The sequence below is a fragment of the Bubalus bubalis genome, chromosome 1 (genome assembly GCF_019923935.1).
Source record: "Bubalus bubalis isolate 160015118507 breed Murrah chromosome 1, NDDB_SH_1, whole genome shotgun sequence".
NCBI lineage: Eukaryota > Metazoa > Chordata > Mammalia > Artiodactyla > Bovidae > Bubalus > Bubalus bubalis.
The window spans coordinates 190803600-190825194 of record NC_059157.1 but is presented as its reverse complement, the minus strand read 5'-3'; the positions used below and the strand labels follow the sequence as shown (position 1 = coordinate 190825194).

At 47.1% G+C, this 21595-nt stretch overlaps 1 protein-coding gene across 3 annotated transcripts in view; it reads left to right on the top strand.

The window, feature by feature from the left end:
• Positions 1-18: 18 nt before the first annotated feature.
• LOC102393114 (minichromosome maintenance complex component 3 associated protein) overlaps positions 19-21595 on the top strand; it is a 43449-nt gene continuing 21872 nt past the window's right edge. For 2 of the 3 annotated variants that reach the window (XM_006047034.4, XM_044947881.2), the window contains exons 1-16: positions 237-507; positions 1491-2810; positions 3052-3275; positions 5731-5809; positions 6039-6183; positions 7469-7659; positions 9644-9783; positions 11093-11290; positions 11617-11885; positions 13053-13215; positions 15215-15375; positions 16046-16287; positions 16506-16711; positions 17303-17403; positions 20707-20838; positions 21142-21255. In XM_006047034.4, coding sequence (XP_006047096.2) covers positions 1598-2810; positions 3052-3275; positions 5731-5809; positions 6039-6183; positions 7469-7659; positions 9644-9783; positions 11093-11290; positions 11617-11885; positions 13053-13215; positions 15215-15375; positions 16046-16287; positions 16506-16711; positions 17303-17403; positions 20707-20838; positions 21142-21255 — 3578 coding nt within the window. In that variant the 5' untranslated portion in view covers positions 237-507; positions 1491-1597. Of the gene's footprint in view, positions 157-236; positions 508-1490; positions 2811-3051; positions 3276-5730; positions 5810-6038; positions 6184-7468; positions 7660-9643; positions 9784-11092; positions 11291-11616; positions 11886-13052; positions 13216-15214; positions 15376-16045; positions 16288-16505; positions 16712-17302; positions 17404-20706; positions 20839-21141; positions 21256-21595 lie in introns of those variants that run through there. The other variant, XM_006047036.4, reaches the window with a different exon arrangement.

Sequence of the window (21595 nt, the reverse complement as noted above, 5' to 3'; positions counted from 1 at the left end):
CGCGGAAGTTCTGTAGCAACGCACGCGCACGCACGCTCACGTCACCCCGTTCGGTGGAATTCGTTGAAAACTGTCATGGAACGTGCGCTTTACCGAGAGAAAGACGCAGCACTGGGGGTCTGGACCGACGGTGGAGTGCGAAGCGCCGGACGGCCGGTGACACACACTAGAAAACGGGCCAGAGGGGAGGGCCCAGCGGTGTAGGGGTGCACGGCGGGCCCAGCGCGCGCCGCCCCACTTTGGGGAAGAGGCGCTTACTGAGCAGAAGCGGGCGGACGGGGGTGTGGACGCCGCGCCCCGGAAGCCGCACCGCCGCCGCCCGGCCGGAGAGCGGAACCCGCGCGCGGCCGGGCACGGGCGGTGCTGGGCGGCGCGGGACCGACCGGAAGTGGGTCCGCGGTGTTTTCTGTTCGCGGGCCGCGGGCAGCACTGGCCTAGGCGGCCACGGGCCCTGCGTGCGTCTCTAGCCCGAAGGGACGGTGGGCGGCCGTGTCCCTGAGCTAGACGGTGAGCACGGCGCGGGGCCCTGGAGGGCGGAGGCCGCCCTCTTCCCCGCCGCCGCGTCCGTGTTGCTAACCGAGCGGGGCTGGGGGAACACGGTGGGCGCGCGGCCAGGGGCGCGGGGATGGGACATGGCGGGTCCCGAGGCGCAGGGCCAGGGGCGTCAGGAGGGGGAGGCACACGCCCGGCAGGACTCGAGGGGTGGGTGCGCGGCGGGCGCCGAGCCCACCCATTGGTCCGCCCGAGATTTGGGTTGCACTGCACCCGCGATCTGGCGGGGCTGCCTGTCTTTCAAGAGCACTGTGTACTTCGAGCTAGATCCTGGGGGTAGTCGCCACTGTGTTAAAACGCAAATTATTTCCTTGTTTGGAAAAAGTATTGGTGCCCTGGTTACTGGGAGAAAAAATTAGATGGGAGGAACATTAAAAACACTAACTTTTTAGCAGTGTACATTGTAATTCTCTGGGTGTGGAGATTGAAAGACGTCAGAAACTCCTGTCTTGGAAAGTGCAACTGGCATATACTTTCTTATTGCTATTTTAGGTTTTCCATAAATTTACCAATTCAGTAAGATGTTTTGGTTTTTTTTTTTTTTTTAGTCTTAAAGGATCATGCTTTAAACCCCCATAAGTGAAGTAAAGTCGCTCAGTTGTGTCCGACCCCATGGCTTCTCCCATGGGATTTTCCAGGCAAGAGTACTGGAGTGGGTTGCCATTTCCTTCTCCAGAGGATCTCCCCCACCCAGGGGTCAAACCCTGGTCTCCCACATTGTAGGCAGACGCTTAACTGTCTGAGCCAAACCCCCATAACAAAGTAATTTATTTGTACCATCTTCTACTCTGCACTCCCTCCAATAAGGCGGGGTACCACCATTTGTCTCTCAGAAAATAAGAATTAGTCTTTTGCTTTGCCTGGCATGTGATTAAAACCTCTAATTTGGTGCCTTCCAGCACCACATAGTTGTGATTGTCTGAATTTTTGTTTTTCAGCTTATTGTGGAGATAGGGGGCAGCTCCCTAGTTGAACAGACCATTTGAGGAAGAGGACTACTTTTCTACACGTAGTATTTATTGCCTTCTAGTAACTCGCTCAGAAGATGAATCCAACTAATCCTTTCGGTGGGCAGCAGACTGGTGTTTTTCCAACATCTTCCAGTAGTTCCATGGGAACATTTCAAGCTAAGCCACAATTTCGGTTTGGTGAGCCCTCTCTTTTTGGACAAAGCAATACGTTATCTGGGAAAAGCTCAGGATTTTCACAGGTGTCCAGTTTTCCAGCATCTTCTGGACAAAGTCATTCTTCAGTGCAAACATTAGGATTCTCTCAAACCACAAATGTTGGACTCTTTTCTGGACTTGAACACAGTCCAGCTTTTGTAGCTGCCTCTGGGCCTTCGAGTTCACGTGTGCCTGGAAACCCTGGATTCAGTTTTAAGTCCCCCAGCCTTGGAGCATTCCCAAGTACTTCTACTTTTGCCCCAGAAACTGGAGAAAAAGCAAGCTCTCTCTTTGGGAAAACAGAATTTGGCTTTAAACCTCTGGAAAATTCAGTGTTCAGACCAATATTGGGGGCTGAATCTGAGCCAGAGAAAACTAAGAGCCAAGTTACTTCTGGATTTTTTACATTTTCCAACCCAATCAGTAGTGGACCTGGGGGACTGGCCCCATTTCCTTTTTCTCAGGTGACAAGTAGTTCAGCCACCAATTCAAATTTTACCTTTTCAAAACCAGGCAACAATAATTTATCATCTGCCTTTACCCCTGCTTTGCCAAATCAGAATGTGGAGGAAGAGAAGAGAGGCCCCAAATCACTGTTTGGAACTTCTAGTAGTACCTTTACCACCTTCCCCATGTCTTCAGGGTCCTTGGGTGAACCCTTCCCAGTTGGCAAAACAGGTGTCAGACAAGGATGCGAAGAAGCTGTTTCCCAAATGGAGCCACTTCCCAGCCTCATGAAAGGACTGAAAAGAAAGGAGGACCAGGATCGGTCCCCAAGGAGGCACGGTCACGATGCAGCTGAAGACTTGGACCCTCTGTCAAGGGGTGATCATCCTCCAGATAAACGACCTGTTCGGTTGAATCGACCCCGAGGAGGCACTTTGTTTGGGCGGACAATACAGGATGTCTTCAAAAGCAATAAAGAAGTAGGTCGTCTGGGCAGCAAGGAATCTAAAAAGGAAACTGGCTGTGTCGAGTCTGGGGAAAATGACCACTTGGTCATCCCAGGAGGCAGTCAGTCTGTCCTGGTGCCTTCCCGGCTTCCAGGTGTGAATAAAGAGGAAGAAACTGAAAGCAGAGATAAAAAAGAAGGTACGTTCTAGAAAGTACAAAATACAGTCTATCCTGCTGGCAGGTTCTTGGTAAATTTCCCCGAGTGTTAGCTTGAATCTCCTAGTTAACCCCCTGCAAACATTAGGGATCCTAACATATAGGATCCTGGAACAGGTCTCAACAGCCATAAAAATTTACTTTGCTCTTTCCTAGTTGATGCCCTAGTAATTGGAAAACGTTGCATCTGATACATTTTTGTGACTGTTCACTGATCCCCTAGATTCTCTAAGAGGAACTCCTGGCCGTCAGAGTAAGAGGAGTGAGAGCACAGACAGTCTTGGGGGCTTGTCTCCTGCTGAAGTCACAGCGATCCAGTGCAAGAACATCCCTGACTATCTCAATAACAGAACCACGCTGGAGAACCACTTTGGCAAAATTGCTAAAGTGCAGCGCATATATACCAGGCGCAGCAAAAAGCTTGCAGTGGTGTATTTTTTTGATCATGTGAGTACTCCAACAATGTAGTTCATGTGCATGAGGAAAAAAATAGGCTTTAAAGTGCCAAAGGTAGAGTGAACTTTGTCACTTTAAAACTTATTTTTAAAAATCTATCAGTTACTTGTTAGAATTTAGAAAAGTACTCTAATGTTTTAATTTGGAGAAACTGGAATAGCACTGTTTTTTTCATAAATTAGATTTATTTGTGAAAAACTTGCGGTTCCAACTGAATGCAGTGTTCTAGAAATTTTAGGTGAGTGATTCCCACGAAGTCAGATTTTTCTGAAGCACATGGGAATGTCTTGTGACCACACAGCATTTTTTCAAAGTTGAGTTTTCTTGTTTTGTTTTTGACTTTATTTTATTTGCTGATAGTACATGATATGGAGAAGGTGATGGCACCCCACTCCAGTACTCTTGCCTGGAAAATCCCATGGACGGAGGAGCCTGGTGGGCTGCAGTCCATGGGGTAGCCAAGAGTCGGACATGACTGAGCGACTTCCCTTTCACTTTTCACTTTCATGCATTGGAGAAGGAAATGACAGCCCGCTCCAGTGTTCTTGCCTGGAGAATCCCAGGGACGGGGGAGCCTGGTGGGCTGCCAGGGGGTCTATGGGGTCACACAGAGTCGGACACGACTGAAGCGACTTAGCAGCAGTACGTGATCACCGTAAACACTCAGAACAGTACAGGAAAGGTAGAATCTTGTAATCCCATCTTCCAGAGAGCACCGCTGTTAATTGTTCCTATGCCTCGACTTTAATATGTGTTTAGGTACATACACGCATAACGTATTGGTTGTAGGGTACATGCTTACATGAGCTGCTCACATTATGTAGCTTTATATCTTTTGTTATTTTCTTCTGAATATTCTTGGGAAAATTATATTCTATAGATATTTAGAAAGGATGTTTTCATTCTTTTTTAAATGATGGAGGTATTACCTGTCAACATAAAGGAAAAACCCAGAAAGTCCTATGGCAGGGGACACAAAATCACCCCTAGTTCTATCCTCTAAGATACCACCCATGAATATTTTGGATAACGTCTTTGTAAATATATAGTCACATTGTTTTTACAGAAATGACATTGCACTACATACCCTGTTTGGTAACCTCTTATGTGGTCATTTTTAGTAGCTTCTGAAATCAACGAACAGTCTAGATTAGAATGAGGTCGTTAAGAGCTATATGACGTTCTATCCTATTTACCTACTTGGCCAACTTTCTGATTTTGGACATTTCTGTGCATTTAATTTTGATTATATCCTTTGTTTAAGTTCCTGAGAGTAGAAGTTCTGTGCCCAGATATGCACAGTTTTAGGGCTTTTGCTGTTTATTCCTTTCTACTGATTTTTTTTTTCAATTCAGCAGCATTAATTACACTCACAAATGTTGTACAACCATCACATTATCTAGTTCCAGAACTTTATAATCCTCCCAAACAGAAGCTCTGTAACCACTAAGCAGTAACTCCTCATTCCTTCCTTCCTCCAGCCCTTGGTGACCTCACATCTACTTTCTAGCTCTATGAATTCATCTGTCCTAGGTATTTCATATAAGTGGAATCGTACGATATTCATCCTCTTGTGTCTGGCTTATTTCAGTTAGCATAATGTCCTCAGGGTTCATTTGTGTGGTTGTATTTCTTTCCTTTATTCCAGGTATGGTTGTCCCACCTTTCGTTTATCTGTCCCCCTGTCCACAGACCTTTTGGGTCTTGTGAATAATGCTGCCGTGAAGCCAGCACAGGTCTCTATTCAGGACCCTGCTTTCACTCCTGTTGGGTGTATACTTGGGAGTGGAATTGTCAGGTCATACAGCGGCCCTCATTTTTTTAAGATTATTTCTGTCTGTTGCAATGTCCTTTTTCTTCTAGCTGAACCTTTAAAGATATTTATATAGAAAATATATAAATTGTCATTGTAAGCAGTTCATTGATCTATAGAAAGTTGAGGTCCACTCATCACCCCTTTCTCTCCAGTTAGAGCCAGCACAATTATCTAGTGTGGTGTATGTTTTCCTAGACATTTGCCTAGGTGTATTTATAGGTATGCTAACATACAGTTGGTTTTGTGTATGTATCTTTTATGATAAATTGTACCCTGTGTGTGTCAGTCTACAGGTTTCCTTTGTGTATAAGTGTTACTTGGCCATCTCTCCATTGTTCTTCAGAAAATCATATGGTGAGAATTATCAAATGCCAATAGGGCCAAGTTTGTGGATTCTATCACAGTAGAGTCATTAGTTTCGATAAGGAGAAGCGCAGATACATGCTATAAGACAGGTAAGGGAGATGAAGACCGTGGCTGCCATGGCTGGAGGCAGGCGATGTGGTCAGAACGCATAGCTGTAGAGGTGTAGCTCTGTTGAACAGAATTCCACTAATGCACGTGCAGGCTTGATCTCGTTTCCTTGGTCTCCTGATGCCATCATTCTTTGTGTTGTGGACTGTTTTCCAGGCATCTGCAGCCCTGGCCAGGAAGAAAGGGAAAGATTTGCATAAAGATATGACCATCTTCTGGCATAAGAAAAAATTAAGTGAGTTTTCAGTTGTTCTCTGCACAGTCTCTCCTGCTTTGTGCAAGGCCTTGGAGTGCTGAGTGTGAGCCTGATCCCCAGTGTGGAGTGAAGTGGGGGTGGGGCTGTCTCAGTTCCTTGGGCTCCTTTCTAACAACATCCTGCCACAATTATAACTTTCCCAAGAAGCTGCCCCCAAGTCGAGTGACATGTGGTGTCATTAACTCTGTCCTGGCTTTTGCGTCCTCAGGTCCCAACAAGAAGCCCTTTTCCCTCAAGGAGAAGCAGCCAGGCGATGGGGAAGCTGGCCCGGGCACCGAGGACCCGCCCTTTCAGCACTCCCCGCTCGGCAAGCCTGGGGTGAGGACTGCAACTGGCGGCCTCCTGAGTAAAAGGTGTGGCTGGTCCTTCCAAATGCCACTGTTCTAACAGGGCAAGTGGGTTCTTGGGCTTCTCCTGTCACTGACCTCAAGGGACTTCGTAGCTGTCGTGAGATAGCGTGGAAGGGAAGCGGGTGATCGCTGACACCTGTATGGGGGCTGAGGGATGCGGAGAGGACCTGGGGGGCGGGGGCTGCCCTGGGCCCTTCCTCTCCCTCAGCCCTGCGGCCCGCGCAGTTGCTGTCATGCCATCTGTGTGATGTATATGTGCACAGACAATCGCTTTTCTCCTTAAGATGTGTAATTGGCTGCACACCATGTTCCTAATCGCCACTTGCAGCCGTGGCTGTAACTGCGCAGCCCTGTGCAGAGTCTCAGGCCGAGTCTAGCGCAGCGTGCATTTCAGAGACCTCCACGTCTCTGTGTGGAACCTCCGTTCCCAAAGGCTCCTCCCTCATTCCCCTTGGCTTGCGGCCGGAGACTCCTGTGTGGCCCCTGCCTCCCGTTTCACAGCAGGCCAGCTTCTGTTTAATCCTGCTTCCCATATTTTGGCCAGTGGATAGTTTTCCTCACATTTTGCAGTTAACAGTGTAGTTGCTGATTTGCTTTTTCCTTTGTTTACATCCTCTTTGACATTCAAATTCCCAGAATGCTGAAAACCAGCTAGAAAATGAGGATGCTCACAGAATGCCCTGTTTTTTTCAGTACATCCTTGTAACTGAAGGGAAGCTGTGTTTGAAAACACGCAGGCCTGGTATTTCCTCGAGGTGCTGGAGTGCTTTTATCTCACTCTTAGTTTCATGTCTCTGAGATAGAAATCTACAAGTAATTCATTTCAAGGCTTCCCTGATAGCTCAGTCATTAAAGAGTCCCACCTGCAATGCAGGAGACCCCGGTTTGATTCCTGATCGGGAAGATCTGTGGGAGAAGGGATAAGCTACCCACTCCAGTATTCTTGGGCTTTCCCTTGTGGCTCAGCTGGTAAAGAATCCACGTGTGATGAGGAAGACCTGGATTCAGTCCCTGGGTTAGGAAGATGCCCTGGAGAAGGGAAAGGCTACCCACTCCAGTATGCTGGCCTAGAGAATTCCATGGATTGTATAGCGGTTTAAAGAGGAGAACCTGTGAGTAATGTGAGCCTTCATGCTCATCACTGGGTGTGTTGCGGCTGCCTCCCCTCTTTGCCGGCTGCTGTCCAACTTTGGAGGAGCTGGGTGTCCAGGATGATAAGTGTTTGTATGTGGAAAAAATCCAGATACCTGATGGATACACAGCTCTTAGCATGTTGTCTTCCTTCTAGTTCTCCTGTGAAGAAGCCGAGTCTTCTGAAGGCCCATCAGTTTGAGGAAGACCCTTTTGATGAGAGCTCCGAGGGCTCTGAGGGTCTCGGGCCGTGTGTGTCATCCCTCAGTCCCCTGATAGGTACCGTGGCTGAGACGTCTGAGGAGAAGTACCGCCTGCTTGACCAGAGGGACAGGGTCATGCGGCAAGGTAAGGGGCTGGTCTCGGCAGAGGCAGTCTTCTCGGGAGCCGTGAGGGAAGGGGTGACCCTGGTCTGGGGGGCTCCACTGCCGTTGGGCCTTGGGGCCTGCGCTGTGTACCCGTGATCCCTGTTGCTTTCTGGTCTGCTGAGGCTGTGAGTGTAGACATGGACTCGGTGCGGGTGTGTTTGTAATCTTATTTTTGGACGAAAGCCAACACCATTGATACATGCAGGATTAAATAATTTAAAGGGCAATTTTTTTAGACCTTGAGAAAGCACACATTAAAGATCAAAACTTTCCATTTAACAGAAATCACCACAAATAAAACTACAAAAGATGTCACACAGGGGAAAAGTCTGTAACTCACGACAGACAAGGGGCGGATTCCCAGGTACAGAAAGTCCTGTAGAGCCAATAAGAAAAAGACCAACTCCAGTAGAAAAATGAGTAGGGTCTGAGAGGTTCGGAAAGGGAAGTGTCAAGAGTTGACACTTGGAAATTCCCTGGTGGTCCGGTGATTAGGATTCAGCTTTGGCTTTGGATTATACCCCTGGTCAAGGAACTAAGATCCTGCAAGCCGTGCAGCATGGCCAAAAAGAAAAAAAAAAAAAAGAGTTACTTCTTAAACATGTGGATGGAAAGTGGAAAGATCCTGCTGCTCTCTGCCCGTCACATGGCAGCAAGAGATGGAGAGGTCTCATACCGCCCCATCCCTGGGCAGGCTGCTCAGAGGAGCGAGTTGGCAGTGTCTCCAGGCCCAGGGGAACAGTGCTTTTGACCCAGCATTCCACACCCAGGAGTGTGACTTACAAACTGCCCCACGCGTGTGTGATATGTTTACAAGGTTTTTTGTGATGACAAAGATTGGAAAGTGACTGTCCACATGGTGGGATTCTAAACAGCCTGAAAGAAGACTGGGGTTTCTTGATGGAAAAATGATCAATGTTTATTGTGAAGCGGAAGAAGCAAGGTGTGGGAAGTGTACAGAAAGGGGAGTGTGTGTGTCCGTATACGTGTGAGTGTACTTGGCCTGTGTGTGCAAAGTCATGGAGGTGAGGCAGGATCACTCACATAGCTAGCTGGTCAGGAAGCAGGGAGCACGGTCGTGGGGTCCCATCTGGGATGTTGTACCTTTGGAATGTTAAACCATGTCAGTGTATTTAAAGCCTATTCAAAAATCAGATATCCTGTTAACACTAAGAGCTATGTACAGTGACCAAAAATAAAACAGCACACGTGTTCTTCTTTGCAGTTTTTTTCAGAATTAAATTTTACCTGCAGGATTTTGTAGAAGCTGTACAGGAATAAACATGTGTTTTCCTTAACACAATAATAAAAGCTGCTACCATAGGTTATGTCATTGACATGTGATTTTTGTATTCCTAAAAGAATCAATAGACATTGGAATTTTTAAAAGTAAAATAAGATGTGAATGTTTTGAATTGTGAGGTTGTTGCATTTCATTTCATTTAATAGATACTTTGGTAACTGTGTAGTTCTGTGGGTAAGAGTCGTCTATTCAGGTCAGGATCCAGCTGACTTCCATTAATGTGATTCCTGTTAAAAACATGATGAAACACTGAGAGTTCTGGAATACTGGCATATTTTGAATATTTCTTTTAAGAGATTGATCCTTTGACAAAACATTGCAGCATGATTGTTTATCATTCAGGTCATTATAGGAGCCATAAAGACCCGTGTGTGGGCCCCTCCCTGCCACCACCTGCTGTGCGCTGACGATCTGTGACTGTTGGAGACCCACCCGCAGAGAGGAGAAGGCCTGGAGGGTCTTCATGGGTCTTGATGGCTTGTCACCTGGTGTGATAGGCAGTGCTTTCCTTTTTCTGAGGCCCAGTAGTGTTTTTTAGATTTTTTCCTTTGTAAAAGAAAGGAAAAGAATTTTTATTTCTCCTTTTATCATTGTGAAAATGCACTTCTCTGGCTTCCCAGTAACTGTGGTACATTTTTACTTTTTACCTGATACTGTTTAGCTCGGGTGAAAAGGACCGACCTGGACAAAGCAAGAACTTTTGTTGGGACGTGCCTGGATATGTGTCCTGAGAAGGAACGGTACATGCGGGAGACCCGGAGCCAGCTGAGTGTGTTTGAAGTGGTCCCAGGCACTGACCAGGTAGAGCCTCGCATCCCTGTGGGGTTGCTCTCCAGGCTGCTGTCCGTGTTTAATCACTGGGGCGGAGCGGGATATGCTGGGGAGGGAAGGCTGGTTTCATGATTTCTATACTGTTTGATTTGGGGGTTGCTTTGCTAGAATGTGGTGGGGATATGCTATTAACCATCATGTTCATTCCATTATTTGTCTCATGAGGTATGTATGAAGCAGTCTTATGTAAGGTGACTGGACCACGTGTTTCCCTAAGTTATGGAAATACATACAAATCTGTGTTTCACAAATTAAACAAACTTTCCCTTTCTTTTTGCTTTTCACAGTTTTATTCCTTTTTTATGTTTATGTTTTGTGTGTTTGAGGTTATGCTCTAGGTATTTTGTATGAATCTTTTTCACTTAAAATTCTGTCATGAGCATTTTCTTTTGTATAGTAAACTCTTTCTAAGCATTTAAAACTTTACATATAGGCACACCACTTGATTATGTAACTCTTTCAGAACTCCCCTTTCTGCAATCACAGGCTGTTTCTGATTTTCCACTGTTACCAACTCTGTTGGCATGCTCTGTCAATGGTTCTAAGGTTTTCAGCTTCCTTCCCTCTGATAGATTCCAGGAATGAAGGGCTGTGCCAGAGGTGTGACTTTTCCTAAGGTTCCTGAACATGAGTAGATGCATGTCCCAAGTTGTTTCCCCAGAAGTCTGCACCATCTTACATTCATTTTCTCTCTGTTAATTTTCCTTCGGGTTTCTCCTTTACTGGCTGGGGGTTTTACGGCTGCCTTCACCTGTCAGCAAGGTGGCAGTTGTCAAGGCAGGTGCCCAGGGCGGAGACTTGTGGCTTTTCTGCTCCACCGTCAGCTGCAGGCCTCCAGCCTCTTCTTGCAGCTCTGGGCTCTGGAGGGCCTTCCCCAGACCCTGCTGCTACTCTTCCTGCCTCCTCACTGCCAGCTCCGTTTCTGGTCCGTATAGACAATCTGGTATATGAGCATGGCTGAGACCTTTTAAAATCTTTATCAAGTCCTTCACCTGTCACACCCCAGCAGGTGTGTCTTCGCTTAAATTTCTCTGCATTTTGATGTGGTAGCCTGTTCACTCCTTGTCATGTTTGCCAAAAACAAGTTGCTTTATTTTGCCTTTTAATTGTTACCTTAAAATAGAAATTTTGTGTTCTAAAATTGTATTCTGAAGTATTGACCTTACTTGTGTGTGTGTGTGTGTGTGTGTGTGTGGTCTTCCCCACTTTTGGGTACAGCAGCAGGGAGGCTGGCCTGGCACCTGCCACCCAGCTGCTCGTCCCTACTCCCCACTCTCAGGTGGACCACGCGGCCGCTGTGAAGGAGTACAGCCGCTCCTCAGCCGACCAGGAGGAACCCCTGCCACACGAGCTGCGTCCCTCGGGGGTGCTCAGCAGGACCATGGACTATCTGGTGACCCAGATCATGGACCAGACGGAGGGCGGCCTGCGGGACTGGTACGACTTCCTGTGGAACCGCACGCGGGGCATACGGAAGGTATCAGCCACTTCCGACAAGGAAGCTAGAAAAACTAGAAAGCGCACATGAAGTCTAGAGTGAAAAGGAGAGTTCTTGTCATTTTACTCAGTTACATTTCATCTGTAACAAAAAAAATACACTGTTCCTTTAAAATCATTACGAAGTCCTGTTAAAATGTGCTTCATGCTTGTTTCAAATTGAAGTCTGAGAAATTCAGATAATCATGATTTTTCTAATAATTGATCCTTACGTTTGGAGATGTGTTGAGACCTGTGTGTACGTAAGATGTGTGCATGCATGCGTGTGTGACGCGTGTGTAATTACTCCACCTCACTTGTGTCCAGGACATCACGCAGCAGCACTTGTGTGACCCGGTGACGGTGTCTCTGATTGAGAAGTGCACCCGGTTTCACATCCACTGTGCTCACTTCATGTGTGAAGAGCCCATGTCCTCATTTGATGCCAAGATCAACAACGAGAACATGACCAAGTGCCTCCAGAGTCTGAAGGAGATGTACCAGGACCTGAGGAACAAGGGCGTGTTCTGTGCTAGTGAGGCAGAGTTCCAAGGCTACAACGTCCTGCTCAATCTCAACAAGGGGGACATCCTAAGGTGAGCTTTCCAACTCGGAAGTCAGCCTAAGCTGTAGGGAAAGGCAGGCTGTAACCAGGAAGAGAGCTTTCAGGATTGCTGGCGGCGGCACTGAGGACGCTCTGGTGTTGGTGTTAGTGAGAAAGCTGGGCTCAGCGTGCGGCCTCTGGAGCCGAGCTACCGAGGGAGAGGCTGGGGCTGCCCACAAGCACCTGAGCATCCTGAGTGGGCCCCAGACACTTCCTGAGGACCAGTTCTCCTCATCAGCTGGAGAGGATGCACTCAGCGAGTGGGTCCCTTATCAGAGTAGTACACACGTGCACTCAAACCTCTTCAAAGATCTTAGCTGCAGGAGAGGGAAAAATGGTGTGAAACAGAAGTGCTGAGGGTGGGATATCAAGAAAGAATTTTAAACCTTGCACACCTATAGACATGAAATGATACATCTGTAGACATTTCTGTGAAGAATACCAGAGTCCCCAGGCCCTCCATTCCTGTCGTTGGTAAACTGGATTTCCTTAAGTTGAAACTTGTTTTCAGCCTAGTGTTTTCCCTGAGAACCTGGTTACAGAATATCTTAAGTGTGTGATTGATTTTAAGTTTTAAAATCAAGCCTTAGGGATAAACTAGTCAGGGAAAAGGGCTGTGTAGTCTTTTCATATATGATAAGCAGTTGTTTCCTGTCTTGAATAATTCAGTCTGATCAGTATTTTTCCCCCTGCCCTTGCTGCACAGCTTGTAGAATCGTAGTTCCTTGATCAGAGATTGAATCCAGGCCCTCAGCAGTGAAATCGTAGAGTCCTAACCATTGGACTGCCAGGGAATTCCCCAGATCAGTTTATTTCTAAACAAAACAAAGTTAAACTTTGTTTCTTAAGCGTCGTCATCAAACACTGGTAGCTGGCAGTCAGTTGGCATTAAAATAACTCTTTGATTTGATAATCAATTCTTAAATTATTGCTGGAGTCTGTTTAGTCATCATCTTTTTAAAGAATACTTTTGTTGCCAATCCAGCCCGAGTCAGGGTGGCCTTGACACAGGTGAGCCATGAACACACGGGCACTGTGACACCAAGGCCTTCTACTTCAGTATAGTTGAGACCTTATTTTATTGTCAGCTCTGTTTTTGTGGAAATTTTGTCTCATGGAAGATCACGTTCTAACCACTTCTATCTCCTCTGATTAACAGAGAAGTGCAGCAGTTCCACCCTGCCGTTAGAAACTCCCCTGAGGTGAAATTTGCTGTTCAGGCCTTTGCTGCATTGAACAGTAATAACTTTGTGCGATTTTTTAAACTGGTCCAGTCAGCTTCTTATCTGAACGCTTGTCTTCTGCATTGTTACTTTAATCAGGTGAGTACTGTCACTGTCCTGGAAGGAAAAGGCCATGCACTGGGAAACATTCCTCTTCTGGTTCAGATGAGGGAGTCTCTTCAGAACGCTCTCGCTTGAGTTCAGCACTAGCATTTTCCGTGGGAACAAAGAAGCCAGAAAGCAAACCGCATGCACAGACCTCTAAGCTAGAACTTAACAAGTGTTGTCTGTCTTCAGTTTTGGAGTGAGCCTGATGATGCTAAATTCATTTCAGTAAATATCTGAAGTGCCTGCTCTTTGTTGCACTGGGGTTACAAAGACTGAGCAAGACCAGTGTCTTACCTTCGGCTTTGTGTAGAGTGTCATCCTGATCTCAGACTCCCACAGTCAGGTCTAATGCCCCTGAAGCACCTGGGGAAGATAAGAAAGCAGTGGCCCTGCCACCTCACAGCAGTCCCTGCACCCCCAGGGTCCTCGCCAGGAGCCCCCTGTGCTGGTGGGGTAGGGAGGAGGCTGCACCAGGCTTCTTGGGAACCTGCCTGGCCCGTTTTGTGACTCCAGCTCATTTTTCTTCTTTGGTCACAAGTCGTCCTATAAACAGTGACTAAACCCACCATCACATCCCAGGCAAAGAATCTGCAAGCTTGCTCATTGTCAGATCTGACAGTTTCCAAGAGAACAGAAATTCTGGAACAAATGAAAGGATTTCTAACAAAGTGCACTTAGGAAACTCCGTGCAGTTGATAAATACAACTGATAGTATTTTTACAATGAGTATTTAATGTTACGAGAATGTTGACCATTTGCATCCATTTTAGTAATTTTAAACTAAGAAATCTAAGCATTTTTTCTTTAGAAAAACAAAGTGTTTCACCAGCAGCAGCCACAGGGTCCTGTTTTCCCCACCTACAGCGGTGCCTTCCTGCCCTGCAGCCGCAGCACGCTCCTGCCTCAGGGCCTTGGCAGTTGCTATCCTCACTGAACCACACAGAGCTCCCCTCCTCCAGATCCTTCTCTGCAGGGCCCACCCTCGCCACCCCGCCTGCCTGTGCTCCCTGTCCTCCTCTGCTGTCCTTCCTGTCCCGCTTTCACTGTTGAATGCACTCTGCATTTTGTACACACGTATTGTTCAGTGTCGGTCTGTCCTGCCATGTCAGCTCTGTGAGGACGGGTCTTGTCTGTTCATTGCTGGACCCTGGCTTGGACAATGCCAGCCTTGAAGTAACACTGTCAACCGGTGTTGGGTTGGTTCAAGGACACGGAAGAGGAAGGGGAGGGTTACCGGAGCCCTGGGACCAAGCTGACCTGGCAGCCTCTTCATGTTTCCTTCTGCGTTTGTAAAGCGGTCAGTGTGACGCTGTGAAACGACTTTTACTCAGTTTCATGTCACACACTTTCCATGGCATTCCACCATCTCCATGGTGAGTTTTAGTAGCTACACAGCTTTCTGTTGAGTGGAGGATGCACCTGCTGGTGGGTGGTTTGTTTTTTAGTTTTTCTAATAAATAAAGTCTTCACAGCCCAACCATTTGCATGTATGAAGCTGTTTGCTTTGCATCATCTCTGGGCATTTTCCGATGAGCAGACAGCCTACTGAGCACTAAGCTGAGTCCAGGGTACTTTCCAGAGGGACTGAGAGTCCCTTGGACTGCAAGGAGATCCAACCAGTCCATCCTAAAGCAAATCAGTCCTGAATATTCATTGGAAGGACTGATGCTGAAGCTGAAATGCCAATACTTTGGCCACCTGATGCGAAGAGCTGACTCATTTGAAAAGACCCTGATGCTGGGAAAGATTGGGGGCAGGAGGAGAAGGGGGCGACAGAGGATGAGATGGTTGGATGGCATCACTGACTCAATGGACATGAGTTTGGGTGAACTCTGGGAGCTGGTGATGGACAGGGAGGCCTGGCGTGCTGTGGTTCATGGGGTCCTAAACAGTCTGACACGACTGAGCAACTGAACTGAACTGAACTGAGTGCTCTGTGGCCCTGGGCGCCTGACCTGCTGTGACTCAGTGACTTGGCTTCTCGTTTCAGATCCGCAAGGACGCGCTCCGAGCGCTCAATGTGGCGTACACAGCAAGCACACAGCGCTCCACCATCTTCCCCCTGGATGGTGTGGTGCGCATGCTGCTGTTCAGAGACGGCGAGGAGGCCACAGACTTCCTCAACTGCCATGGCCTCACAGTTTCCGACGGGTAAGCACCGAGGCAGAGGCCTGGGGCCGCTCTCCTTTTTTTCCCTTTTAGTACTGGGAAGGCCGGGAAGTGCCTGTGCCTCGCCAGGCCCTAGAGAAGGCACAGTCCACGGGCTGCCTCCCTGGGGTGCAGGCACTAGGGCAAGGCCTGGAACAGCTGGCAGGGTAAGGTTCAGACCCACCTCTTCCTGACTTTTCACAAGTAACTTAAGAACTTGATGGTCGAGGTTGAGGTTGGGGCCTCCTTGTTCTGTCCCTGAAGATGGCCTCTCCGACTGGCCACGGCGTCTCTGCTGCAGTCAGATTTGAGAATGTGGTGGAACTTGAGGACCCTCTTCTAGAACATGGCTCACAGCCTGTTGTGTCTGGATCTGGGATTTCCTTGACCCCATCTCCTCTGACTTCTCATCACAGGCCACATCTGCCTTGCAGACCTGCCCTTAGGGTATGAGCTGGGCGCTTGTAGTCAGGTGTCACTCTACCTGGGGATCCAGGTGACTCCCGCATCACATAGAGATGCTGGCGGTGGTGGGTGCTGTGAGCTGGACTTTTGCCGCCTCCCCCATTTCCATGTGACTGGTAGGCAGCATGGCGACTGCAGGGGTCTGCAGAGGTGAGGGCAGCCTCTTGCCTGTGTGATGCCTCTCCACGGGTTCTTTGTGGTCTGATAGCTGTGTCGAGCTGAACCGATCCTCGTTCCTGGAGCCCGAGGGCTTGTCCAAGGCCAGGAAGTCAGTGTTCATCACCAGGAAACTGACGGTGTCGGTTGGGGAGATTGTGAATGGAGGGCCGTTGCCCCCCATACCCCGTCACACCCCCGTGTGCAGCTTCAATGCCCAGAACAAGTACATCGGGGATAGCCTGGCTGCAGAGCCGCCTTTGGGCGTGCAGAGACCTGGCTTGGACGTGGCAGGTGAGTGAAGCCACGGTCTCGGGAGGGCACCTCACCCTGGGGTCGGGCAGACACCAGCGTGGTGCTGCCTAAACAGCTTCCTGGCCCCACAGGCGCTGGGTTCCTGCTGGTAAAGCACTCCTTGCGCCCAATCATGGCTCAGGAGGCACCCCATGGTGGTCTGCTCAGGAGGGTGGCCTGGGCCTATCCCTGATGCCCACCTTCACCGGTTCTTCTAGGTGCAGGGAGAGGAGAGGAGTGTGGTGCAGAGGCGGCCGAGCCCCTGCCGGCTCTCCTCCTGCAGCCCCTGCCTGTGTCAGCTTCTCCATCACATCGCTCGGTGCTGCCCCCGAGCATGGCGCCCAGCCTCCTGCAGCCCCCTGTGCAGCCCCCCATGCAGTTGGAGCTCCTCCCGCCGAAGCCTGTGCCTGTTTACTCAGATGCGGTAAGGCATTCTCCCACTGTTGTGGGCAAACATCCAGCTGTGTCTGATGTCCAGTCTGACCGTGTCTGTGTTCCTGGGGTCAGTGTGCCCTGATGGATGGCCCCAGGTCCGAGCACTCCACACAGGTTATGAGATTTTATCTTGCCACCACGTTGCTTGGGTGCCACTGGGCACGGGGCACCACCCTCCCTGGGGAACAAGGAGGCCTGAAGGGTAGCGAGGAAGGACCACAGCAGCTGAAGCTGCGTTGGCACGGGGGGCAGCATTGGGGCCGTCTGAACGGCTGTCGACCAGCAGGAAGCAGGCTTCTCCTCTCATGTCCAGAAGGCTCCTGTTTATCAGCAGGAAACCTCACCAGGTGCACACAACCAGGCCTTGTGTGAGGGTCATTTAGACACCCTCAAAGAGCTTCCAGTGATGAGGTCTTGCAGGAATTTCTGACCCAGGTGGGACGTCCTGTGACATCTCTGTGGCTCACGGAACATTTCCAGTACCTTCAGCTGTAGAGGTGGATCGCTTGGGGATAAGCTGGGTGTGGATGAGGCAGTGTTGCTTTGGCCAGCACTCCTGACCCTTCTGCCCTCCCCTTAGGACCTGGCCCAAGTGGTGGATGAGCTTATCCAGGAGGTTCTTCAGAGTGACTTTGAGGAAGTCGGTGCCGCCGGGGCAGCCTTTGCAACCACAGCCCTGGGGTAAGTGCGGTGCGTCTCCTGTTCTGAGGCTGTCTGCACTGGGGCCGCCTGCTGTCCCTGCAGACGCTTCCTCTCGACAAGTGAGCGCAGCCACCCCTTTGTGCAGGCTCAAGTGTTGGTCCTGCTCACTAGGTGGGTGTGCCCCTCACGTTCCTGACCTGTGTGTGTGGTTTGCAGGTGGTTTCTCTGTGTGTGTGAGTTTTGAGCAGCATTAGGTTTATTAAAATTGTAAATTAGAAACCTGTTTTTTAAGTTTTAAGCATGATTAAAAATCTAATAGTAAAAAATCTAGTAGTAAGTAGTTCATTCTCTGTTAAAAAATAAAAACACTTGATTTTAGATTCTCAGTTTATAAATTTAGCAGATTAAATTCCTTTAAGCATTTGTTACCATTTGCATTATATACCACGATAAAATTTCCTTAGACATTTCAGACTACATTTACAAATTTTATAAATCTGATTTTGTGTAATACCTTAAGAATCTAGTCTTGATAAATTTAATAATCAAAATCTTTCTAAACTCCTAAGCAGCTTTTGTAGTTAATAGTTAATTAAAATCTGATTAATTAGTAAGTTAGGCTGTCTTAAGGATTTCAAACTTCTTTTAAAAATTCTAGTACGTATAAAGCAACACACTGATAAGAAAGGATATTATTTCATCTGTATAAATGTAGGTTACATAAAAGGATCAGTTTTTTCCATGAATTTGTTCATTTTTTTAATATACCAGAATTAGATACATACTTTCTATTTGATGGAGTTAAAAATAAATATGATTTCCATGGGCTTAATTTTTTATTGTGGTAAATATACATAACAATTTACCATTTTAATCATTTTAAGTGCACAATTCAATGGCATTAGCTTTATTAACAGTGTGGTGTATTCATCACCACTGTCTACTTCCAGTTCTATTTCTGAATAATATTCCATTAAATATATGCACATACACACACATACACACACACGTATATATTCATGCCACATTTATTTATTCACTGGTGCTATTTAATAAGTTGTTATTTCCACCTTCTGGCTATTGTGACTGATGCTGCTCTGAACACTGGGGCACAAGTAACTGTTTGAGCCCCTGCTTTCAGTTCCTATGGGCACGTGCTTAGGAGTAGAATTATTGGATCATGTGAGCTATTTTAAATTTTTTTGAGAAATCATCAAACTATTTTTCGTAGGAGCAGCACCATTTTTGCATTCCCACCAGTAGTGCACAAGGGTTCCAGTTTCTCTACATCCTTTCAAGCCATGCTATCCTTTTGTTTTTTTTTTTAAAGTAATAACCATCGTAATGTGTGAAGTAATGACTCGTGGTTTTGAGTTAGATTTCTCTAATGACTAATCACGGAGAAGGCAATGACACCCCACTCCAGTACTCTTGCCTGGAAAACCCCATGGATGAAGGAGCCTGGTGGGCTCCAGTCCATGGGGTCACTAAGTCGGACGCGACTGAGCGACTTCACTTTCACTTTTCACTTTCATTCATTGGAGAAGGAAATGGCAACCCACTCCAGTGTTCTTGCCTGGAGAATCCCAGGGACGGGGGAGCCTGGTGGGCTGCCGTCTATGGGGTCGAACAGAGTCGGACAGACTGAAGCGACTTAGCAGCAGCAGCAGCAGAATGACTAATCATATTGAGCATCTTTTCATGTAATTATTGGCCATTTGTGTGTCTTCTTTGTAGAAATGTGTACTTAAGTCTTTTGCTCGTTTTTGACTTTTTTTGTTGTTGTAGGAATTCTTTCATATTCTGGATGTTAATCATTATTTAGTTTTTGATTTGCAAATATTTTCCCCCAATCTATGGATTGTCTTTTTCTCTTTTGAGTGTGCATCCTCTGATGTGCAAAAATTTTTAATTTCTATATAGTTCAGTTTATTTTTTCCTTTTGTTGCCTGTGCTTTTGTTATCATATTCAAGAAATCACTGTCAAAGCCTGTGTTGTGACGATTTTGCCCTATGTTTTCTAATAAGAGTTTTATAATTTTAGCTCTTAAGTTTGTTTTTGATCCATTTTATTTTTATATATTGTGTAAGATAAGGATCCAACATTGTTCTTTTGTATGTGGGTATCCAGTTTTCCTAGCACTACTGTTGAAAAGAAGGTACTTTCTTCTTTGAATGGTCTTGCTTATCCCTGTTGAAAATCAGTTGACCATATATGTGAGGATTTCTTTCTGGGCTCTATATTTCATTGGTCTGAATGTCCGCTTTTATGATACCATACTGCTTTTATTTGATTACTATAACTTTGTTGTAAGTTGTTATAAGTTTTGAAATCACAAAGTGTGAGTCCTTCAGCTTTGTTTCTCTTTTTCAAGACTGTTTCTCTATTTGCAGACCCTTTAAATTTCATAAGAATTTTAGGATGGGTTTTTCTATTTCTGCAAAAAGTTATATTGGGATTTTGTTGGTGATTGCAGTGAATCTATAGATTGCTTTAGGTGGTATTAACATCTTAACATGGAGAAGGCGATGGTACCCCACTCCGGTACTCTTGCCTGGAAAATCCCATGGGCGGAGGAGCCTGGTAGGCTGCAGTCCATGGGGTCGCTAAGAGTCGGACACGACTGAGCGACTTCACTTTCACTTTTCACTTTCATGCATTGGAGAAAGAAATGGCAACCCACTCCAGTGTTCTTGCCTGGAGAATCCCAGGGACTGGGGAGCCTGGTGGGCTGCCGTCTATGGGGTTGCACAGAGTCAGACACGACTGAAGTGACTTAGCAGCAGCAGCAACATCTTAACAATATTAAGTCTTCCAGTCTGTGAACATGGATGTCTTTCCATTTGTTTATGTCTTCCTTAGAATAAGGCTAAAAAAATTGCTCAGGGGACTTCCATGGTGGTCCAGTGGTTAAGACTCTGTACTTCCACTGCAGGGGGTGTGGGTTTGATCCCTGGTCAGGGAACTAAGCTCCTACATGCCATACGGCATGGCCAAAAAATAAATTTAAAAATTAAAAAAAAAACTACCACTCAAATTTCTTTTTGTTTTAATATCATTTTTAGAGTCTAAAATAAATATAAAATAAACAGCAAGTAGTAAGTTATTAGCAAAAAACATAAAGCAAGAAATACACAATAAAATGATCTATAACAACCACATTTAAGAATATTCCAATATCGAACTGCAAATTTCAACAATGCAAAACTGCAGTTACTTTTGCATCAACTTAATAGAAACCAAGTAGATACTTTTTTCCTTGCTAGTGTTAGAAGTCTAGTAATATGGTTAGTGTGGCTTGTATTATTTATTTAGAACAGTATCCACTTTGCTCTGTCTAGCGTTTCCAATGCTGCTATGGAGGAGCTGTTAACAGCTACAACCACAGGCATTCTGAGGCACATTGCAACTGAAGAAGTCACCCAGGAAAGGGAGCGGAAGGAGGAAGAGAGGCGGCGGGCGGAAGAGGAGAGGTGAGTTTCATCCCTGCTGTGCATGGGGCAGCGTGGCTGCAGGAGAGAGCCTTCCGCGGCCTCGGATTCTCTTGCTTTTGCCCGCTGCACTAGTTGGACTCACAGCTCACCCCGCACCTTCATACACTGTGGCCCAGGGTGTGGGTGATGGTCAGGGGAATGGGAGTAGGGGTGGCTGTGTGACCTTCTCCTGAGACCAGAGGGGTCAGGTCTGCCGACTCAGCATAACTCAGATTCCCCTCTTGCAAGGTCACAGAGTGTGGCAACTCTTATTTCTTGTGCTCTTTCACTTTTTTCCTTTAGGTTGAAACAAGAGAGAGAATCGGTGTTAACGCAGCTGAGCCAGGACCTGGCCGCAGAGCTGACAGAAGTTGTGGTGACAGAATGTGTGAGAGAAACCTGCTCCCAGGAGTTGAAGTAAGTGACACTCTGGTGTCCTGCAGTGTAAGGCGCGTGAGTGGGCAGGAGGGGGTTAGCTCAGGCTGGCTGGCTTTCATCTGCACGTGGAGTGTATCTGCTGGTTGACTAGACGCTCACAGGCCCTCCCTGTGCTTGTGTCTGTTACTGCCAGGGAGGCCCTCACCACTCTCATCTTCCTGTAGACCCTGCCCTGGGCTTGGGGATGTGTCTGTTCGTGAAAGAATTTGCTGATAGTCTTCTCTACACTGTTCATTTTTCTTAAGTAGAAGATCCTTTCCCTTGTTTCACATGTCAAAAGATTCCTTTGCGTTATCTCACTTAACTTCAATGCCAAGCT